At 53.4% G+C, this 22538-nt stretch overlaps 2 protein-coding genes across 4 annotated transcripts in view; one reads left to right on the plus strand and one right to left on the minus strand.

Annotated features, from left to right (window-relative positions):
* Positions 1 to 22538, plus strand: part of HID1 (HID1 domain containing) — an 85789-nt gene that overhangs the window by 22732 nt on the left and 40519 nt on the right. The gene's annotated exons all lie outside the window — the stretch shown is intronic.
* On the minus strand, positions 4511 to 21904 carry CDR2L (cerebellar degeneration related protein 2 like). Of its 3 annotated transcripts, XM_050764315.1 has the most exons (6): positions 21415 to 21491; positions 17661 to 17882; positions 10712 to 10824; positions 9458 to 9606; positions 8707 to 8871; positions 4511 to 7117 (listed from the first exon to the last, which is right to left on the minus strand). In XM_050764315.1, the coding sequence occupies exons 3-6, from the start codon at positions 10748 to 10750 to the stop codon at positions 6226 to 6228; spliced, it is 1245 nt and encodes a 414-aa protein (XP_050620272.1). In that variant the 5' UTR covers positions 10751 to 10824; positions 17661 to 17882; positions 21415 to 21491; the 3' UTR covers positions 4511 to 6225. The 3 variants fall into 3 exon arrangements, with proteins under 3 accessions (XP_050620272.1, XP_050620270.1, XP_050620271.1); XM_050764313.1 differs by lacking the exon at positions 17661 to 17882 and having other exon boundaries at positions 21415 to 21904; XM_050764314.1 differs by lacking the exon at positions 21415 to 21491 and having other exon boundaries at positions 17661 to 17970.

Below are 22538 nucleotides of genomic sequence, written 5' to 3' on the forward strand. Positions count from 1 at the left end.
TGGGTAACATGGCAAAACCTTGTCTCTACTAAAAAAGTGCAAAAATTAGCTGGGCGTGGTGGCACACACCTGTAATCCCAGCTACTTGGGAGACTGAGGCTGGAGAATCGCTTGAACCCGGGAGGCGGAGGTTGTAGAGCTGAGATCGCACCACTGCACTCCAGCCTGGGCGACAGAGCAGGACTCTGTGTCAAAAAAAAAAAAGAAAAAAAAATCCCCAAAAAACAAAAGCCAAAACAAAACTCATCATTATGTGTAGATAGGAAATGTTCAATGAGGCATGGTGGATTGGTCAGGACTAAGTTTGAATATTTTTTTTTAATTAAAAAAATAGACAATGTGTCCATGTCCTAACTGCTGGTACCCGTGACTATGAGTTTATTTTAAAATTGTATTATTATTATTTTTTGAGACAAGGTCTCACTCTGTCATTCGGGCTGGAGTGCTGGTATGATCATGGCTCACTGCAACCTTGGCCTCCCTAGCTCAAGCTATCCTCCCACCTCAGCCTCCCAAGTAGCTGGGATTACTGGCATGTGCTGGCTAATTTGTGTATTTTTTGTAGAGACAAGGTTTCTTGTCTCTACCAGCCCAGGCTGGTCTTGAACTCCTGGGCTCAAGCAATCCACTTACCTTGGCCTCCCAAAGTGGTGGGATAATCATCATGAGCCACTATGCCCAGCTAACTTTGAATATTTCTATGTGACCTTGAATTACTAACCTGACCTCTAAGTTTTTGTATCCTCATCAGTAAAATGGAGATTTTATAGTCATCTCATAAAGTTCCTAAGGATAGTAAACACATATAAAACACTTAACACAGTGCTTGGCATGAAGTCAGCAGGCAACAAAATTAGCTGCTACTAAGAGATGCAACGTGCATGCAGATTCCTAAGGGAACCTTTTCTTTGAGACACCTGACTACTGTTGTCATTTTTCCTCTGTAGCCCTGGAGTGGGAAATCCAGTCTGACGAGCTCTATTCCAACCCTCTTTCCTTCTTCCCTGAGGGGATGGGCAGCACAGAGCTGCCCCCTCTCCCTGGAAGGTACTTCCTTCATTGCTAGCCCTTATCTGTCTGGTCCCCTAAAACTGAGGCCACCCCCCAGCTCTCAGTTCAGGATCCCCAGGGAGGGCAGAGGCAGGTCTGTTTGGCTAGCTCCCCTCCCCAAGTGGGGCAGGGGGTTTGGCCCTGGGAGAGGAGAAGGGGAGGAGAGAATGGGGCAGGGGCAGGGGGGCAGTTGCGGGGAGGAGCCCCTGGGGAGGCAGCAGGGAGTATCTGCCCACAGAGCAAGGACAAAATGGTGATCAGGAGGGAAGAAGGGAAAGAAATGCATCCAGAGGGAAGTTTAGAAAGCTGAGGGAGGCCAGGCATGGTGGCTTACTCCTGTAATCCCAGCACTTTGGGAGGCCAATGTGGGAGGATCATTTGAGCCCAGGAGTTCAAGACCAGCCTGGACAAATAGCAAGACCTGGTCTCTACAAAAAATTAAAAAAAAAAAAAAAAAGCCAGCATAGTCCCAGCTACTGGAGAGGCTGAAGGGAGAGGATCACTTCAGCCCAGGAGTTGGAGGCCGAGGCCGAGTAAGCTACAGTTGTGCCACTGCACTCCAACCTGGGCAACAAAGCAAGACCCTGTCTGCAAAAAAAAAAAAAAAAAAAAAAGGGAGAGAAGGGTGGCTGGATACATGCCACAGCTTCCTTCATCTTTCAGGTGTGACTGCTCCATGTGGTCATCACCACCTGCTCCCCATCCTGGTGATGACAGGTGACAACAGGATGGGAAAACCCCACAGCCACTTGCACGCTGCCCTTGTGAAACCCCCATGCTGTTCAGTTGATGTACTAAGCACAGCAGTTTGGGGCCCAGCCCTGGGCTCGGGCTCGCCACATCGCACTTTTTTTTTCTTGAGACTGAATTTCGTTCTATCACCAGGCTGGAGTGCAGTGGTGTGGTCTAGGCTCACTGTAACCTCCACCTCCTGGGTTCTAGCAATTCTTGTACCTCAGCCTCCAGAGTAGCTGGGATTACAGGTGTGCACCACCATGCCTGGCTAATTTTTGTGTTTTTAGTAGAGATGGGGTTTCGCCATGTTGGCCAGGCTGGTTTCCAACTCCTGGGCTCAAGTGATCCTCCTGCCTTGGCCTCCCAAAGTGCTGGGATTACAGGCGTGAGCCACTGCGCCCGGCCCCACACCACACTCACCTCCCCTCCTGAGTTCAAGGGAAGTTGTTCCCCATCAGGACACTGGGGAAGGAATTTTGGGTGAAGCCTGCATTTCTCCCCAGCTCCAGCTGGCCCGAGTCTACTTCCCTGGGAAGACTTTGGAAGCTGTTCCACAGACTCAGGTCATGTGGGCTGGTGGAATTGGGGTCCACAGAGCTGCCTTTTTTGTCTGGAGACAGAAGAGTGAAGAAGCTAGCAAGAAACCCCTCAAAGATTCAGGAGCATTTTCCTCTCTGATTTTGGAAGTCACCCATCGGAAAGGTCCATCCAGGCTGCTGGTGCGAGAAGGGGTGGGTGGGGTTGGCAGTGTGAAGTGAAGGAGGATACCCTAGAGGTGCCCCCTTTGATCAGGATCCACAGTCCTGTTTCTAGGCTTCCAATATCTGAGCTTGGACAGCAATTCTTTTTTTTTCTGTCTTTTTTTTTTTTTTGAGACGGAGTCTCGCTCTGTCGCTCAGGCTGGAGTGCAGTCGTGCGAACTCGGTTCACTGCAAGCTCCGCCTCCCGGGTTCACGCTATTCTCCTGCCTCAGCCTCCCGAGTAGCTGGGACTACAGGTGCCCACCACCGCGCCCGGCTAATTTTTTCTTGGACAGCAATTCTTAAGTTCAGGATGGACATTACTAAATCTGGAGAGGGTTGGGTGGAGCATGGGAAGTCTGAAAAAGTGCTATCATTTCGCTTTTTTTTTTTTTTTTTTGAGATGGAGTCTCGCTCTGTCTCCCAGGCTGGAGTGCAGTGGTGTGATCTCGGCTGACTGCAACCTCTACTTCCCGGTTCAAGTGATCCTCCCACCTCAGCCTCCTAAATAGCTAGAATTTTTGTATTTTTAGTAGAGACAGGGTTTTACCATGTTGGCCAGGCTGGTCTCAAACTCTTGATGTCACATGATCTGCCCGCCTCAGCCTCCCAAAGTGCTGGGATTACAGGCATGAGCCACCGCACCCGGCCTATCATTTTGCATTGAGGAGAACAAAAAACCCAATGGATTGATGGCACTTCCAGAACAAGAGGGAGGCTGGCGGAATCTTGGTGACGGGGACTCCTCCAGAAGATGAGCCCCTCTGTGTACCGTTCTCTCTATAACATGGGGAGGAGATGGATGTCTGAGGAAGAATGGGAGTGGTGAGGTTTTTCATGTATATGGAAGAGAGATGTGGGGTTTATCAGCTTGAAAAACACCAGGAGATGGCCTTCTTGTCATTCCTGTGACTGTTCTGTGTCATCAATGGGTGGCTCACCAAAGGCAGGTCAGCTTCCCCACCCCTCATGGTCCTTCAGGGTATCAGTCTGGCCCTGGACTCACTGCCATGGCCTCTCATTGCACTTAGGAGGCCCGAGCTCCCCTGAACCTTTGGGCGCTTTGGGAGCCTGGCCTCCACCCTCTGTCCTGGCCCCGCCCCCCACTGCCCCCCTGCTCCTTGGGCCTCCACTGGTCTTCCCATTGGTTCCTCCCCAGCCTTCTGGTTTCAGCTTCATCATCACCTCTCCAGAGGTGCCCCGACCACCCTCGCTTAGCATTTCTCAATCTTTTTTTTCCATGATTGCTCCGCATTCCCACCTCAAAGAGCCTGTTTAGACACTTTCTCCCAATTGCTCCCCCAGGAATTTTAGTAACACTGTGTATCTCTTCATGTGCTGTATTTATATATCTAGATATGATTTTTTTTTTTGAGACAGGGTCTCGCTCTGTTGCCCAGGTTGGAGTGCAGTGGTGCGATCATAGGTCACTTCAGCTTTGACTTCCCAGGCTTGTGATCCTCCCACCTCAGCCTCCTGAGTAGCTGGGACTACAAATACACACCACCTTGCTCTGCTAATTTTCAAAAAATGTTTTGTAGAGGGAGGGGGTCTTGCTATGTTGCCCAGGCTGGTCTCAAACTTCTGGGCTCGAGTGATCCACTGTGGCCTCCCAAAGGGCGGGGATTACAGGCATGAGCCACTGTGCCAGGTCGATTTTTCTTTCTTTCTTTCTTTTTTTTAAACTTGGTTCACCCTGTTGAACCCAGGTGCTCTAGCCGAGAGGTAGCACTACCCTCCTGCCCTGATTTTTCCATCATGCTACATCTTTTGTTTAATTATTTTGGGTGGATCTCCCCACACAAGAATGTAAACTCCAAGGGAAGAGGGGCCCTGCTGGCTTGTTCACCATGTATCCCTAGCTGGCCCTCAATAAATATAGAAACTTCTGCCAGAGGCTGCTATTTGGAGCTGTTCAGTCTCAGGGAAGTGGGACCCAGGATGCTACCCTCTCCCACAGCTGGGCGTGATGCGAGGCAGGTGTCTGCTTTTAGAATACGGGTGCATTTTTTATTAAAGAAGAGAATAAAGCATTTGTAAATATATTTCTCTCACGTATACTTCAAAGGTGACGCTGGTCTGCCACTACAGAGCTGGGGAGCAAACAGGCTGGAGCTCTTCCCCCCACCCTTCCACACTCCTTTTGCCCAGATAACAGAGACACACGTAGGGCAGGGAGCTGCCTAGCCTCAAAGGACAAGCTTCCCAGTTGCATGTGCAGAAGGACACAGTCGCCACCAGCTCCCATCACAGTGCCGCCCAGAAAGCAGGTGGTGTCTCCAGGAGGTCAGGGATGCTTGGTAAGAAAACCCCTTTACCCATTAGAAATAAATAAGGCATGAAGGTTCCCACTGGGCTCCCGGTACAGAGGCCAGGGCCCCCGCCTTCCACTGACTGTATGGCTCCTCTAGTTTCTAGGGTCTCAGAAAGGGTGGCAGAAGGAACCAGAAGCTGCTCAGGGCAAGCTGGGGACCTGGGTGTCTCTTAGCTGAACCTTGACTTTCTGACATCTTGAAGCAAAACCCCTGATGCAGCTGGGTCCTCAAAAGCCCCCCACAAAGGTGGGAAGTTAAGAGCAGGCATTTTATGGGAGGGAGGGAGGGAGGGAGCATGTTCCTCAGCCCCATCCCAATTCAACAGGATGCAGCATGGGGTGAAAACCCCAGTCCCCAGTGAAGGGCAGGCAGGGGTGGACACTGGGACCACTGGCTGGTGGTGCATGTCCAGAACATTCTGGGGACTGCAGACATGACCTGTGCCAGGGTTGGCCTGTGAGGAGCGTGGAGTGACTGAGACATCATGGTCCCTGAGATGGGGGCAAGCACAGAGAGGGGAGTCAGAGGCCAAGCTTGATTAGTTGGAGGCGGTGTGAAGGGATGAGGGCTCCCCACTGCCCCGGCCCCTGGAAAGCTTAAGGCCCAGCAGGCATTTCTGAGGTTGGAAGCCAAGGAGGCCGGCTCTGAGCGAAACTGCATCAGTCTGCTGAGGGGCTCCTTCTCCTCCTCTGACTGGCTACAGATCTGCGGTGGGCCAAGAGTATCCAGGGAGAAACCTGTCCTTGGCCGGGCTGGAGCAGGGACACTCCAGGCCCAGCTGAGGCTTCCTGCTCTGCATGGCAGGGGACATCTCTGACCTGGTCAGGACCTTGGGGGTGGGACAGCTGGCACTAAGGGAATGTCAGCACATCAGGGCTGGGGAGAAGCAGTGGGTGGTCCAGGAAACCCCTGAAACAGCTGGCCCTGGGGTCCCCTTTCAAGTGTTTCCAGTTGTGGCAAGGGGTCAAGGAGACCTTGCATTGCAAATCTCTTAGAAAAAAACAAACTTAACCAAAAAACAGCCAACTGATCCAGAATGGCTTCTTCAGAAGCCTGGCCACCAGTCTGAGGGTGAGGTGCAGGGTCAGGAAGCCTGGGGCTGGGGGAGCTGGGGGAGCTGGGGGATCCCTGGGGTAGTGGGGACATTTGGCTTTGAACTCTGAGCTGCGCCTTTGGGCTGGCGCGAGGTGGCCAAGGGCTCCTGGGAGGCAGAACACGTGGGCTGCCTCGGCTCAGCAGGGAACATGCTGCGTGCTTCCGGATCAGGAGGTCGCGTGCTGTGGTGGCAGGCCGCTAAAGGGCGCTGGCTCTCTGGAAGCTGCACCGCCCAGGCCTGAGGGACCCCACGGCCTCCACCCTGGGGGAGGCTGCAGGCCGGGCGAGGGTCACTTGCTGCTGTGCGTCTTGACTTTGGTGGCGTTGATGTCAGCCTTGGTCTTCTGGATCCTGGAGAAGATCTCCTTAAAGAGCGCCTTGTACTCGGGCTGGCTCTGCTCCAGCCGCTTGTCGACAGCCTCCACGTGCTGGCTTAGGCTCTTCTCACCTGCCTTGGCCTCCCCCTGGCCCTCCTCACCCCCGCGCAAGTCCCTCCACGAGCTGTCCCGGGAGATAGGGCGCGAGGTCTGCACACCGGTGTGCCGCACCCCGGCCCCGTGCTGCCGGCACTTGCTAAGCAGCTCCTCGTACTTCTCGAGCAGCGCGTGGTACTGCTCGTCCACCTCCCGCAGAATGGACATGCCCCGCTTGCGCACACTGTTGGCGTGCAGTGTGAGGTTGCCCGCGTGCCGGCTGGCTGGGTCTTTGGCCACGATGGCGTTAAGCGCAGTGTCGCTGCAGCTCTTGCGCACCACATGGCCTGGGGAGGCGGCAGGTGAGGAGACACCGTCCTGGGCGCCTGAGTCGTCGCCGCGGCCGGGCTGGGGATCGTCAGCCTCAGGGGCCTGCGTGAGGGGTGCAAGCAGGGCCTCGGCCAGGTGGTCGTCCGGGCCCAGTAGGTAGGTCTTGGCCTGCTTCATCTGCTGCAGCTCCAGCAGCTCTGCCTCCAGCTCTTGCACGCGCAGGCGACAGGCCTCCATCTCGCATAGCTGGCGCTCCAGCTCGGAGTACTCCTGCAGCACCGCGGTGTACTCGCGCTCTGCTCGCTCCTTGCGCTGCCGCTCCTGGCTCACCTGGGAGCGCAGCACCCCCACCAGGGACTGCAGCCGCTCGTTCTCCTGCTCCAGGGGCCGCGGGCCCAGCTCCAGGGAGGAACTGTGTAGGCGGAAAGCATCCTTGCACCTGGCGGGGAGTGGAAGCCCGAGCGGGGTGGGGGCGGAGGAGAGGGCAGTGGTCACGGTCACGGCCAAGGCTGAGAAGCCCAGCCCTTACATCTCTCTTGTTTTCTGGGCTGAAATTGTTTGCCCCTCTCGGTTGGCTCTCCGCCCTCCTCCACCCTTCTCCCCCTGCTCTCTGCCCCTGGAGGCTGACCACCACGGACCGCCTCTGCCAGGTCGCTTGGTTCTCCCCTGAGCTTGGCACATGGCAGGCACTGGCTAGAGATCCGAGGGGGGAGCAGAGGCCGTGGAGTGTGTCTTCCTTGGGCTCTCCATGGTTAATGGTGACCAGGCAGCCTTCTCCATACATTCTAGGTGCTGGTAACCTCCCTTCCCCCTTGTTCTTTGAGGCTTAGGCCTGGTGGCAGCTCCACTCTGCTGCAACCCTGGGGCACTATAGTGTCCCTGTGGTTTCCCTACGCCCTGCCCACACCTCTTCTTCATTTAACTTTTCCATTACTCTGTGTAAGAGACTGTTTCCTGCCAGGACCCTTATTGAAACACCCACTACATATGAAGCATGTATTATTCCATTATTAAGTGGTTGTCTGGTCTTAGATTTAATGGGAACTGAAAAGCACAGTGGGTTACCTCTCCTGGGTTAGCATCCTGGCTGAACCTCTTACTAAACAGGTGACCTTGGATAAGACACACAACCTCTGTGCTTCAATTTTATCATCTGGAGAGTAGGCATCATAAAACACCCGAACAGTGTTGCCATAAGAGTTATATCAGCTGGCCGGGCGCAGTGGCTCAAGCCTGTAATCCCAGCACTTTGGGAGGCCGAGACGGGCAGATCACGAGGTCAGGAGATCAAGACCATCCTGGCTGACCCGGTGAAACCCCGTCTCTACTAAAAAATACAAAAAACTAGCCGGGCAAGGAGGTGGGCGCCTGTGGTCCCAGCTACTCGAGAGGCTGAGGCAGGAGAATGGCGTAAACCTGGGAGGCGGAGCTTGCAGTGAGCTGACATCCGGCCACTGCACTCCAGCCTGGGCGACAGAGTGAGACTCCGTCTCAAAAAAAAAGAATTGTATCCGCTTAGGCCAGGCACGGTGGCTCACACCTGTAATCCCAGCACTTTGGGAGGCTGAGGCGGGTGGATCACGAGGTCAGGAGATTGAGACCATCCTGGCTAACATGGTGAAACCCCATCTCTACTAAAAATACACACACACACACACACACAAAATGAGCCGGGTGTGGTGGTGGGCGCCTGTAGTCCCAGCTACTCGGGAGGCTGAGGCAGGAGAATGGCGTGAACCCGGGAGGCAGAGCTTGCAGTGAGCCGAGATCACGCCACTGCACTCCAGCCTGGGCGACAGAGCAAGACTCCGTCTCAAAAAAAAAAAAAAAAGAAAAGAAAAATTGTATCAGCATAGTGGCAGCACACAGCCAGGGCTCAGTAAACGCCAGCTGCTATGACTGTCATTAGCAACAGGCCCAGTCTCTCTGATGGCCTGGATGATGCACCAACAGCACCCTGCTGTCTGCTGCCTCTCCTACCTCCCATAGCTGGCAATCCCAGAGACACCAAGGAGCACTCTCACCTACCGGGGGCTGGTGCATAGCTCCTTGAGGCAGGGGAAGGTGTGGATGGTACGCCTGCGTTCCCGCTTCTCCCGGAGCACTTGCAGCTGCTCCAGGCCTCTTAGTTGCTCCACCTGGGCCTGCAGCTCCTCCACCTGGGCCTGGAGGCGCTCAATGGTCTCCGTCAGCCTGGGGGTGGGGCGGTGGACACACAGGGACTTTAAGGGGATGGGGCCAGTTTGCCTCATGGCAGCCCTGGCTCCCTGAAGATGGAGGGACGTTGGGTAGGAGGTAGACAGGTACCCTTGAGCCGCTGTCTGGTCCTGAGGTAGGGTGGGGAATTCTCTGCATGCCCAAGGACCCGCCCTTCTTTTATACCTCTCAGGCGAGCTGATGACTTCTCCTCTGTGCCACCTCAGTTCCTTGTCACTCCTCTATCACTTATTGTCCTGCACTGCCATAAAATATTTACATGCCTGCCTTCTCTTCCAGGCTGTGAGGTCTTATAGGGCAGGACAATGCCTTTGTTTCCCCATCATTGCATCCCCAGTGTATAAAAAAGAGCCTAGCGCATAGTTGGTGCTTAAAGCAAGGTTGCGGCCTGAATGTTAAACCACACAAAATCCACAAGGACAAGCTCACTCCCATCCCAGGTTCCTAGGGAGACATGCACAAGTCACACCCATCAGTCCATGGGCTCCTGTGTACACTCAGCCCTGGGGCTCTCCCTCGCCCGCCCCCCGGCCCTCACCCGGGCCCTCACCCGGGCCCTCACCCATGGATCTTCTGCTGGGCGGCCTTGCTCTCCAGTACCAGCCTGTGGTTGGTCAGCTCCAGGTCCCGGGCTGTCAGGTCTAGCTGCTCGTAGACTTTGGCGTGCTGCTCATTCACATGCCGCAGCGTGTCCAGCTGCTTGGTTAGGTACTGGGGGTGGAAGCACATTGAGTAACCTTTTGGAATTGGGCAGGGGCAAATGTCTCTGCCTAGACCCTCCTCCTACTTCTTTTTTTGTCCTTTTTCTTTTCTTTTCTTTGAGACAGAGTCTTGCTGTATTGCCCAGGCTGAAGTGCAGTGGCGTGATTTCGACTCACTGCAACCTCTGCCTGCTGAGTTCAAGTGATTCTCCTGCCTCAGCCTCCTGAGTAGCTGGAACTATAGGTGCCCGCCACCATGCCTGGCTAATTTTGGTATTTTTAGTAGAGACAGGGTTTCACCATATTGGCCAGGCTGGTCTTGAACTCCTGACCTCAAGTGATCTGCCTGCCTCTGCCTCTCAAAGTGCTGGGATTATAGGCGTGCGCCACCACCCCAGCCTCTTTTTTTTTTTTAACTTCTAAAATCTTTTTTATTTTATTTATTTATTTTTAAGACAGGGTCTTGCTCTGTTGCCTAGGCTGGAGTGCAGTGGCACAATCACGGCTCACTGCAGCCTCAACCTCCAGGCTCAAGCGATCCTCACCTCATCCTCTCAAGTAGCTGGGACCACAGGCGCATGCCACCATAGCCAGTTAATTTTTGTATTTTTTGTAGAGACAAGGTTTCGCCACGTTGCCTGGGCTCAAGTATTTCACCCACCTTGGCCTCCCAAAGTGCTGGGATTACAAGCATAAGCCACCACGCCCAGCCTCTTCTCCCCTTCTAAGGACAAGTTTGCTTTGATGTATTTGTCTTCAGCTGAGTGGGGCTTAAAAATGGTTGTTCAGGCTGGGCATGGTGGCTCATGCCTGTAATCCTAGCATTTTAGGAGGCTGCGGTGGGAGGACCACTTGAACTCAGGAGTTAGAGACCAGCTTGGGCAACATGGTGAGACTTGGTCTCTATTTAAAAAAAACCACAAAACTGATGGTGCAATAGAGCTGCCTGAGATAGCTGTGCTGTCCTTGTACAGGATAGCACAGTTGTGAACTATACCAGGCTATTGGGCTAAGGCTGTGTCTGATAAGCCGGCACCTTATTCTAAGTTGCATAAAGTCACACACAGGCCAAGGGGCCCTTGAGGGGTGTGGGCAAGCACATGCAGGGCCCTCACCTCGATCTCCTGCACCTGTTCCTCATTGGTGGAGTACATCTGCTGCAGGGACCCCTCCAGCTCCTTGTTCCTCTCCAGCAGAGTCTTCCCCAGCTCTGCAGCTAGGTGCAAGTCTAGGATAGGAGAAACGTGAGCATGAGAACAAAGGCAGAGGATGCCCATTCATGTTCCGAGCATCTACTCTAGGTGATCCCAAAATAACCAAGACACCAGGAGCCTCCAGGCCTGGGAGGAGACGTAAGCCAGGAGCTAAGCCTTTGCACTGTTACTTCTGCCTGGAATGTTCTTTCCTGACACTTCCAGGACTTGCTCACTCTTCTCCTTCAAGTCTATGCCTGTCACTTTCTCCAATCACTTGGTTCAGTCACACTGTTCCCTGCCCTGCAGTCTCTCTCCCGCTTCATCTTTCTCCTTAGCACTTAGCACCATCTAATTTCCCAAGGAAGTTACTCCTTTATCTTTTTCAGCTCCCCCAACTAACTGCGAGCTCATGGGGCAGTTTTTTTTTTTCTTTTAAGGGATGGGGCCCAGGCTGGGGTGCAGTGAGTATTTACAGGTGTGATCATATGTGCTGCAGCCTTGAGCTCCTGGGCTCAAGCGATCTTCCTCCCTCAGCCTCCCAGGGCAACATAGTGAGATCCCATCTCTATTAAAAAAAAAAAAAAAAAAAAAAAAAAGGTCGTGCAATACTGCTGCCTGGGATAGGATCCCTTGAGCCCAGGAGCTCAAGGCTACAGAGTATATGATCACGCCTGTGAATAGGCGTGGGACTATAATACCGGTTGCTGGGACTACAGGCGTAGTATTTTTTTTTTTTTGAGACAGAGTTTTGCTCTTCTTGCTCAGGCTGGAGCGCAGTGGCACGATCTTGGCTCACTGCAACCTCCGCCTCCCAGGTTCCTGCCAACCATTCTCCTGCCTCAGCCTCCCAAGTAGCTGGGACTACAGGCGCCTGCCACCATGCCTGGCTAATTTTTTGCATTCTTAGTAGAGATGGGGTTTCACCGTGTTAGCCAGGATGGTCTCGATCTCCCGACCTCATAATCCACCCTCCTCGGCCTCCCAAACTGCTGGAATTACAGGCGTGAGCCACAGTGCCTGGCCCTTTTTTTTTTTTTTCTAAAATATTTTTTATGCCAGGATTATAGGCACCCACTACCACGCCCGGCTAATGTTTTGTATTTTTAGTAGAGATGGGGTCTCACCACATTGGCCACACTGGTCTTGAACTCCTGACCTCAGGCCTCCCAAAGTGCTGGGATTATAGGCGTGAGCCACCACACCCGTCTTAACATTTTAAAAATTTTTTTGTAAAGACAGGGTCATGTTATATTGCCCAGGCTAGTCTCGAACTCCTGGCCTCAAGCGACCCTCCTACCTTGACCTCTCAAAATGCTAGTATTACAGGCGTGAGCCACCGCACCTGGCAGGGCAGGGATTTTTATGTTTTGCTCATGAATATCCCCAGGGCCTAGGACAGTATCTAGCACACAGTCAGTGCATAATTTGTCTTTTGGGAAGAATAAGTGAGTGATAAGAGCATGGATGGACATAGGGGCCAGGTGCTGTGGAGTGATGGGCAAGGGAGAGCTTCACTCTCCCTGGGAGGCTCAGGCAAACGGGCAGCTTTCGAGTCAGACTTTGAAGGGTGGATAGGAGGCTGGGTGCGGTGGCTCACACCTGTAATCCCAGCATTTTGGGAGGCCAAGGTGGGAGGATCACTTGAGGTCAGGAGTTCGAGACCAGCCAGGCCAACATGGTGAAATCCTATCTCTACTAAAAATACAAAAATTAGCTGGGTGTGGTGGCACAAGCCTGTAATCCCAGCTACTTGGGAGGCTGAGGCAGAAGAATCGCTTGAACCTGGGAGACAGAGGTTGCAGTGAGCCGAGATCGTGCCACTGCACTCCAGCCTGAGTGACAGAGCGAGACTCCGTCTCAAAAAAAAAAAAAAAAAAAAAAGAAAGAAAAAGAAAAGGGTGAATAGGAGCTTGCTGAGAGGCAGAGAGAGCAGAAGGGCTTGCTGAATATTAAAACTGGAAGAGGATTCAGAACTTTTTTGCCCAACTTCTTGATTTTATGGCTAATGAGCAGGACAGCAGAGTGACTTGCCCATGGTCACCCAGCTGGTTTATGTCCATGCTGGGGGGATAATTCAGGTATTGGGCTCCTGGTTGGGTACCATTTGACCCTAGTGACATGTGCCCCTCTCTCAAACCTTCTCCTTTCCCTAAGCAGCAGAACCATCCTCTTCCCGCGGCAGCCCTGGTGCTTGTACCCTGCAGGACTGGAACCTTCCCTCCCCGACCGCAGTCCAAGGGAAATGAGCACCCATCAGATAAGCCAGGAGGGAATCCGTCTGTTTTCAGGGGGATGGGTGGGTAGAGAGGAGTTAGAAGCAAACGGCAGGTACTAAAATCCCTAAGTTCTCTTTGTGGGTCTGAGTTGTGTGATGATACCTAGACATTTTGAGTGGATACAACCTTCCCAACAACACACATATGTATATTAAATATATTTATTATTTTTTGTTTCTTTCCTTTTTTTTTTTTTGAGACGGAGTCTCGCTTTGTCTCCCAGGCTGGAGAGCAGTGGGGCAATCTCGGCTCACTGTAACCTCCGCCTCCCGGGTTCACGCCATTCTCCTGCCTCAGCCTCCCAAGTAGCTGGGATTACAGGCGCCTACAACCACGTCCAGCTAATTTTTGTATTTTTAATAGAGATGGGGTTTCACCACGTTGGTCAGGCTGGTCTCAAACTCCTGACCTCAAGCAATCCACCCACCTCGGCCTCCCAAAGTGCTGGAATTACAGGTGTGAGCTACTGTGCCTGGCCTGTTTTTTGTTTTAAAAAGAGGCAGGGTGATAAAAATATTCTAAAATTGATTGTGGTGATGGTTGCATAACTCTGTGAATATAATAAAAACCGTTGAATTGCACACTTTAAATGAGTGAACTGTACTGTGTATTAATTAAATCTCAATAAATCTGTTAAAAAAAAAAGATTTAGGCTGCTTAATCCAGAGTCAGAGAAGAGGGGGGACAGCGGGTCCTTAAAGAGGTCATTACAGCAGGCTCAGGCTGAGTTTCACAAGGCTGTTTTCTTTTTAAAATAGATTTAATGTTTTTCATAAAGCATGATTGGTGTAAAAAAATCAAACAGTACAGAAAGGTTAAAAACTGGTGATTTAGGCCAGGCGCAGTGGCTCATGCCTATAATCCCAGCTCTTTGGGAGGCCGAGGTGGGTGGATCACTTGAAGTCAGGAGTTCGAGACCAGCCTGGCCAACATGGTAAAACCCTGTCTCTACTAAAAACAAAAATTAGCCAGGCGTGGTGGCGTGTGCCTGTGGTCCCAGCTACTTGGGAAGTTGAGGCAGGAGGATCACTTGAACCTGGGAGACAGAGGTTGCAGTGAGCCGAGACTGTGTCACTGCACTCCAGCCGGGGTGACAGAGAGAGACTCTGTCTCAAAAAAACAAACCAAACAAACAAACAATAACAAACTGGTGATTTAAAAATTACAGGCCAGGCTGGGTATGGTGGCTCATGCCTATAATCCTAGCACTTTGGGAGGCCAAGGTGGGAGGATTGCTTTAGCAAAGGAGTTCAACACCAGCCTGGGCAATATAATGAGACCCTATCTTTACAAAAAATAAGAAAATTAGTGGGGTGTCTTGGCATATGCCTGTAATCCCAGCTATTTGGTGAGCTGTGATTGTGCCGCTGGACTCCAGCCTGGATGACAGAGTGAGACACTGTCTCTCAAAAAGAAAAAAAAAAAAGAAAAAAGAAAGTGTAGACTGGGCACAGTGGTTCATGCCTGTAATCCCAGTGCTTTGAGAGGCTGAGGTGAGAGGATAGCTTGAGGCCCAAAGTTAGAGACTAGCCTGGGAAACATAGCGACACCCCATCTCTTTTTTCCTTTTTTTTGAGATTGAGTCTTTCTCTGTCACCAGGCTGGAGTGCAGTGGTGCGATCTTGGCTCACTGCAGCCTCCGCCTCCCAAGTTCAAGCAATTCTCCTGTCTCAGCCTCCCGAGTAGCTGGGACTACAGGCACGCGCTACCACACCCAGCTAATTTTTGTATTTTTAGTAGAGACGGGGTTTCACCATGTTGTCCAGGATGGTCTCAATCTCTTGACCTCATGATCCGCCCGCTTCAGCCTCCCAAAGTGTTGGGATTGCGCCCTACCCGAGACCCCATCTCTACAAAAAAATTGTAAAAATTAGCTGGGCATGGTGGTGCAGCTACTAGGTGGTGGGTCTGTGGTTGCAGCTACTAGGGAAGTTGATGTGGGAGGATTGCTTGAGTCCAGTAGTTTCAGATTACAGTAATGTATGATTGCGCCACTGCATTCCAGTGAGACAAAGCAAGACCCTATCTCTGAAAAAAAAGAATAATGAAACTAATTAACTTTGTGGTACAAAACGTTTTGTGCAAATCACCGCCCAATTCCTTAGGACACAGAATTCCTTGAACAAAGGGTAGGCCTAGGCATCTGGAACAAAAGGTAGGCCTAGATACAGAATTCCTAGAAACAGAATTCCTGGGACAAAAGGTAGGCCTTCTTGAGGCATTCTGTCAAAAGACTGTCCAGGAAAGCACCGGTCTGTTTCACTTTATGAGGCTGCTTCTTAAAACAGCTCTCAATCTAGGCTGACGATGTAAATCAGATCAAGATGCGTGAAGACAACTCTACTGGGGCCAATATGATGTGGTTCAGGGATCCAGTTCTCTACCGCTTTCCCTTTTTAGACACAGTGATAGTTCTAGGGTCTCTGGAGGAGAGATGGGCTCTATACTCCCGGACAGAAAGTTTCCTAGATACGGTTGTTTTGGCTGAGCCCTTGCTATGCAATGGACAGAGGCCTGAGAAGGAATAACTGGGGAGCACAAGGCATGTCTTTGAAAAGAACTCTAGACCTGGGGTGGAAGTTTTCCTTTGGGACGAGCCCGGGCAAGCAGTGACTCTTGGTGGGCAGCTGAGGGCAGAGCCTTGGGCCTTCAGCCAAGCTGGGTGCAGAACTGACGTTGCCTTGTGAGAGGCAGAGGGGCCTGACCAGCCACCGAGCCTGGACATAAAGGCTGAGCTGCCCCACAGGAACAAATCTGGAGCCTGCTCCCGTGCACAGAGGTGAGGTTTTGAAACGGCCAAAGTGGAGCCTCCAGGGCTGGGTTTTAGCCAAAGGCGGGCCCTGTGTCATCTGGAGAAGGAGTGCAAAGCTGCTATCCTAGAGCAAGGCTGCAGCAACTTAGCCTGGAAAAACAAAGGCAGCTTTCCCAAACACCTCCCTCAGTCACTGAAAACAACAACAACAACAACAACAAAGAAACCAAATCATGTAAATCATAGATGAGAACCTTTAGCCTTGAGCAATTAACTTTCTGATGAGGATGCCAAGAAAAACTAGTTACGTAACATAAACCTAGTAAGGGAATGAGAATATATGCTGTATGAATTTATTAACTGTAAGTTGGGCAAAAATCTGGAGGTATCTACAAACTGTAAGGTTTGATGTAAAGATCATTGAACTGGGCAACATAGTGAGACCCCTGTCGCTACAGAAAAATTAATTAGCTGGGTGTGCTGGTGCGCACCTGTAATCCCAGCTACTCGGAAGGCTGAAGCAGGAGAATTGCCTGAACCCGGGAGGCAGAGGTTGCAGTGAGCCGAGATTGTGCCACTGAACTCCAACCTGGGCGATGGAACGAGACTCTGTCTCAACAAAAAGATGGAACTACGGCCGTATGCTATGTTGTGTGCATGGCAGTAACTCAGGACTCAGGAGCTGGGCAAAATCATCTTCAGTTTGTGATGAGAGAGCCATGCTATCTTCCTGTTTTCCATAGTGGGACTCAAATGTAGCTCATCCTGAACAGTATCCAGTAGTTCAGATATACATGAAAGAGATCAGAGAGCTACCCTCCTAAATGCTTCCCCCCTTGGAAACTGTTACGTGGTCTGCAAAGAGGCCATTGCTACTGATTCTACCTCCTGCCGTGGGTGTTGGAGGACATGCTCCATGTAAGTGGCCTTCATGGAGCCCCTGCAGCTTAACTAGAATGCAAAGCCACTGCATCAGAGGTGAGTGAAGAAAGGCCAAGTGCAGTGCAGCATCATGCCCCCCTCTTCCAGGTGAGCGTCTGGGCTGTGTGTAGATTTCTAATGCTGGCAGGCCAGGGTGGTATACCACCCTACACACCAGAGACATCAAAGGTTGCCCTTTGAAGGCAGTGAATCGACTTGGGCCACCTAGTGATTCAGGGACAGGTAGAAAGAGAAACACAATAGAAGCTGTTTGGGGGCAGAGAGGCAGGTCTCAGATCATTTTAGGGAAACTGGATCACAGTGCAAGCTAAGCTGGTCAAAGCCGCCAGGAGGGATCAGGGAAGAGTCTAGAAGTTGCAGAGCAGGGAAATGAGTGGAGCCAAGTGCTAGGGAGAGAACACCAGCTAGCAGAGGGCTGGTGACGGCTCCCGGCTCAGAGGAGAGAGGCCTGAGAACGGGAGAATGGGGGAGCTGGCTAGGCAGGAAGTCAAAGTGGAGTAACAGCCTGTCACAGCTGGATGAATGGGACACACCGGACCAAGCTGGGGAAGGTACTAAGTCTGGGCTATGGGTTTGAACCGTGCAGGTCAAAAGAAAAAAAATAATAATAAAATAAAATAAAGTCTGGGTTGTCACCTCCCCTGCCTGGACCGCAGGGTTTTCTGGGGTTTCCTTTAGGAGGCTTTAGTGGTTTTACATGAAGCAATGCCCCAGAGGCCTGAGAAGGAATGTCTGGGGAGCCCAGAGCCTGTCTTTGAAAAGAAACTTAGAAATCCCACTGTCCCTTACTGGCTCGGGCACCCCAAATTCCACAGCAGAGATGCAGCAAAGGGACGGGACATTTTCAGGGAGGACAAAGGTAAGGGTGTGGGCTCCAGGTAGTGGACACAAGTACTACCTGGCAGGGCTGTTCTCAGCTCCAGGGCATGACTGTCAGCCACTCTGGGTCCACAGAATCAGGGTCAGGTCACCTTTGGGGTAACCGGGGTGGAGGCAGGATCTCCCTCCTGTTGCCAGGTCAGAGCTCTCCTGAGGCTGAGGACTCAAGGTCAGCTAGGCAGGCGGGGAAAGCACAGGTACCAAGGACTTCAAATCTGTGACTCAGCAGCCGCCTCTCAGCCTGGAAAGAGGAATTCACAGGGCCTACCATGCCTGGTCCAAGGTGGGGGAGGAAGGTGGGCCAAAGGAGGGAGTGCCAGTGCTTAATAACCAATGGCCCTTCCTCCCTTCCTCCCTCCCTCCCTCCCTCCCTCCCTCCTTTCCTTCCTTGCTTCCTTTCTTCCCTCCCTTCCTCCCTCCTTCCTTTCTCTCTCTCTCTCTCTCTCTCTCTCTCTCTCTCTTTCTGACAGAGTTTTGCTCTTGTTGCCCAGGCTGGAGTACAATGGCACTATCTCAGCTCACTACAACCTCTGCCTCCTGGGTTCAAGCGAGTCTCCTGCCTCAGCCTCCTGAGTAGCTGGGACTACAGGCATGTACCACCAAGCCTGGCTAATATTGTATTTTTAGTAGAGACGGGGTTTCTCCATGTTGGTCAGGCTGGTCTCGAACTCCCGACCTCAGGTGATCCGCCTGCCTCGGCCTCCCAAAGTGCTGGGATTACAGGCGTGAGCTGCTGTGCCCAGCTGGCTTTTTCTATTTTTATAGATGTTCATGGCAGTAGGCAGAGGGAACACAGTGAGAATCTAGGACCTCACTTGTCCCACGGCTGCCTTCCACCAGGACAGAGCACCAAAGTCAAACAGGATCTCTACAGTCAAGCTTCTAGAAAGTGGAATTGGGGCCTGCCCTTGGGGCAGGAGGAAACAGATGGGAGGTGAGACCAGGTGGCTGGCTGAGAAAACCATTTCTGGGACACTCACAGGCAAGCAGGGAGCAGCTAGGTGGAAGAGAATTTATGGGTTGGGAGATGCAACAGGCCTCTGACACCCAATATGGCTGGCCTTTAGACCCTGCTCTGTCCCACCATCCAGTTCTCCATGCCTGGCCCCTGGGGCACAGAGCAGGTGGGGCCCATGGGAATGCCCCTCAGAACCCGTGTCCAATGCTTCCTTCAGCCCCTCATTCCTTACTTTGCAGCCTTCTCACGTCGCTCCATGACTTGGTACAAGTGTCCCTTCCCCCTAGAATGACTTCTTCCCTCCCTCTCCTGGAGAGCCTCCAGCTCAAAAGGGCCTTGGCATAAACCTTTCTGAGTTTCTGCTGTCCCTGTCGCTGGGTCTACAGCTGCAGAACCCCTCACTCTGATGCCACTGTACGTTTGGTCCTATTTCTGTCTTCTCTAATGTAATGCGGACTCTCTGAGGGCAGAGACTATGTCCTCAGGCTCAGCACAGCACCTGGCCCACAGCAAGCAGACATCCAACTTTCGGCAGGAAGCTCCAGTTTATTCTGAGGCTGTCTCATTTCTGCTTTCCCTCCTGATTCCTGGCCTTTGGCTACCATTGGTGCTGCTGGGTCAGGCCGACAGCTGCAGACCAGCAGGGCCAGAGAAGCAAAGGCCTGCAGGGCCCATCCCTCCCGGCAGCCCAGAGCATGGCCACCCAGTGCAGCTGGAGTCTCAGATACTTCTCTCTCTCAAGAAGCCGCGCATCTCTGCACATCTCCCACCTCTACACCCTGGCTCCTTTCCCATCTCTGGGCCAGGAACAGTGCCAAAGCCTTCATTAGGGGTGCAGGAATTAAGTGAGACAGCAACTATTAGCATCGGCCTACCTGAAAACTGTCTTCTCAAGAACTGTTTCCAATCTTTCTTTCTAAGCCTGGCTCTTCCAGGAAGCCCTCCCCACTGCCCATAATACTGTGCCACCAGCCGGGCGCGGTGGCTCATGCCTATAATCCCAGCACTTTGGGAGGCCAAGACAGGTGGATCATTTGAGGTCAGGAGTTTGAGACCAGCCTGGCCAACATGGTGAAACCCTGTCTCTGCTAAAAATACAAAAATTAGCCGGGTGTGGTCCCAGCTACTCAGGAGGCTGAGGCAGGAGAATCACTTGAACCCGGGAGGTGGAGGTTGCAGTGAGCTGAGATCGCACCATTATACTCCAACCTGGGTGACAGAGGGCGACTCTGTCTCAAAATAAAGAAATAAATAAAAATAAAAAAGAAAAATATACTGTGCCACCTGCACTTAGTTACAAGCCTGCCTCCTTCACCTGCCAGGGTATACCCTCAGGGTCAGGGCTGTGACTATTCCCAGCTCCCAGGATGGTGTCTGTTACTTAAAGGGAGCCTAATAGGTGTTCATGGAAAAATCTGCTGTTCAGGATGGGAGAGGGGGTTTTCACAATGTGTGGATATGTGTGTTTGTGTGTGCGTGTGTGTGTGTGTTTGTGTGTGTGTGTGTGCCTGTGTGTGCGTGTGTGTGTGTGAGGGGAGCTGTATCTCATTCCAGGCAAGGAGGCTGAGGTTAGAGTCCAGGGCACAGACCACGGCAGGGTCTAGTCCAGCATCCCCAGTCCCACCCTGGTCCCCCTGAGGCTATGATTAACCCTTGTCCTGAACACAAGGACAGAGCCTCATCTGCCAGTCAATCTTGGCCATGTGGGGAAGTAGGTCGGGGTTTCAGGATCCGGGTAGCTGCTGCACATCAGGGCAAAACCAGCCCTCTAGAGCCTTGTGGATGGAGAGCAGGGTGTGGGCACACCACAGCACGCCACGATGGCACAAACTGCAGCAGACTTGTGTCCACACCCCCCAGCTTGCTGGAGGCTGTGGGAAGGTCACTGCTCCCTGGACTCGTTTCCTCGCCCCTTCCAGCTCTCACCATCCAAGAACGAGGCATCTTGGGGGAGGAGAGGGTAGAACTGACTCCACTCCAGCAGGCCTCCTCCTGCTTCCTGTCCCAACAGCCCCATCCCCCACTCCTAGTGATGTCACTTCGGCCACCTCATCACCAGCTTCTAACCCCCTTCCAATCGCCCTTTCTGCCCTCAGATGGCAACTGGGGGCAGCGGAGGTGTATCCCTCTTTATTCAGTCTCTCATCTGGCACACTGGCCGGGATTCCCGAACCTGACCCCCTCCAAACCATGAGCCATTTGCAAGGGGACCGGGCAGGGGAGGGCTAAGCGACTCCTGACTCTTGAAGGCAGATGGGAGACTTGACTTTCTGCTTCTTCACCAGCAAAGACCCGGTACCACTTCTCCCTGAGTAGGAAGCGAGTCGGGGAAACTTTCTGGGAGTCTTAGAGCTCATAAATCCTGGCAGGGACGGGTGCTGCTGGATTTGGTGTGAGATAACTTCCCTCTATACACACGCCACCCTCCCAGCAAAACATGACGAAGGAGCCGCCTCCCGGCCTCCAAAGACTCCTAGCCAGCGCTCAGGCCCCGTAACAATACCAGGGGCGGCTGGGCAGTTGCTGCCTCCAGGACGGGGTGGGCGAGTTGGATGACGGATGCCCTGTGGTCTGGGAAAATAGGAAGACCGCCCCCCGACCCCCACTTTTGCAGGTCTCCACCCGTCCGGTCCGCGTCTTCTCCGGCAGCGCCCCCTCTCTCCACGTCCCGGTTCTCCAGACGCGTCGCTCCTCCGAGTCAGGCGCGCCGGGTCCAGCCCAGCCCCTCCCGGGGTGATAGCGCCCAACAATGGAGAAGCGGACAGGGGTCACCGGGCGCTCCCCGCCTTCCCGCCCCCGTCGCCCCCGCGCTCACCCTGCTCCAGGTCCTGCTGGTCGTACCAGGGCTCCTCTTCCTCCGCGGAGAAGTCCTCCATCCCGGCGGCTCTCCGCATGGCCCCGCGGGCGGCGGGCGGGTGCTGCGGCGGCGCGGCTCAGGGCCGGGACGCGCGGCCCGGGACAATGCGGCGGAGGCGGGCCGGGCCTCCAGCGTTGGGAACTCGGGCTACAGCGCCCGCGCCGCGCCCCCTCGCCATTAGCCGCTCGCCGGGAGCCCACGCGGGGCCTGGCGCTTTGCCACGGTCCGGCCCGGCCGGGGTCGCGCAGAGCCGGGGGCGCCGGGTGGCGGCTACACAAAGGGTGGAGGGGCGGGGACTGCGGGTGGGACGGTGGCAGGGAGGATCGGGTCTGCAGGCGGGTCTGGGGCGCTAGGAGCGCGCGGGTGCCGTGGCGGGCGCCCCCTGCCCGGCTCGGGTCCGCGCTGCCCCTGGCCCGCCCGGCGACACCCGGAGCCGCCGCTGCATCTTGGCGGAGCCCGCCTGCAGCTTGCGGAGCCCGGCTCCGCGGGGTGGGGCCGCCCGCCGCCGACCAATCAGGAGGCGTATGCAAAGCTGGAGGCGGAGCCGAGGGTGGGACCCTCCTGGTGTCTTGGTCTGGGAGTTGCTAGATCGACCCTTTTTCGTCCTTCCCCCGACGACCGATTCAGTTTATGTCTCATGTCTAAAATTATGTTATTTTAGAAGTTGTCGTCTCTCCTAGATCTCCTGGAAGCAAGAATATTGTCTCTCTTTCACAGCTGGCTAGTCACCTCCTAGAACAGGCTGCTCACCAGTTGGGCGCGGTGCCTCACTCCTGTAATCCCGGCACCTTGGGAGGCCAAGGCGGGCAGATCGCCTGAGGTCAGGTGTTTGAGACTAGCCTGGCCAACATGGCGAAACCCCGCCTCCACTAAAAATACAAAAATTAGCCCGGCATGGTGGCGCATGCCTACTCGGGAGGCTGAGGCAGGAGAATCGCTTGAACCCTGGAGACAGAGGTTGCAGAGAGCCAAGATAACGCCACTGCACTCCAGCCTGGGCGGCAGAGGGAGACTCTGTCTCAAAAAACCAGACAAACAAAAAACAAACAACATGCTGGTCATTGGTACCTTCCATCGACATT

The sequence above is a fragment of the Macaca thibetana genome, chromosome 16 (genome assembly GCF_024542745.1).
Source record: "Macaca thibetana thibetana isolate TM-01 chromosome 16, ASM2454274v1, whole genome shotgun sequence".
NCBI classification, from domain to species: Eukaryota; Metazoa; Chordata; class Mammalia; order Primates; family Cercopithecidae; genus Macaca; species Macaca thibetana.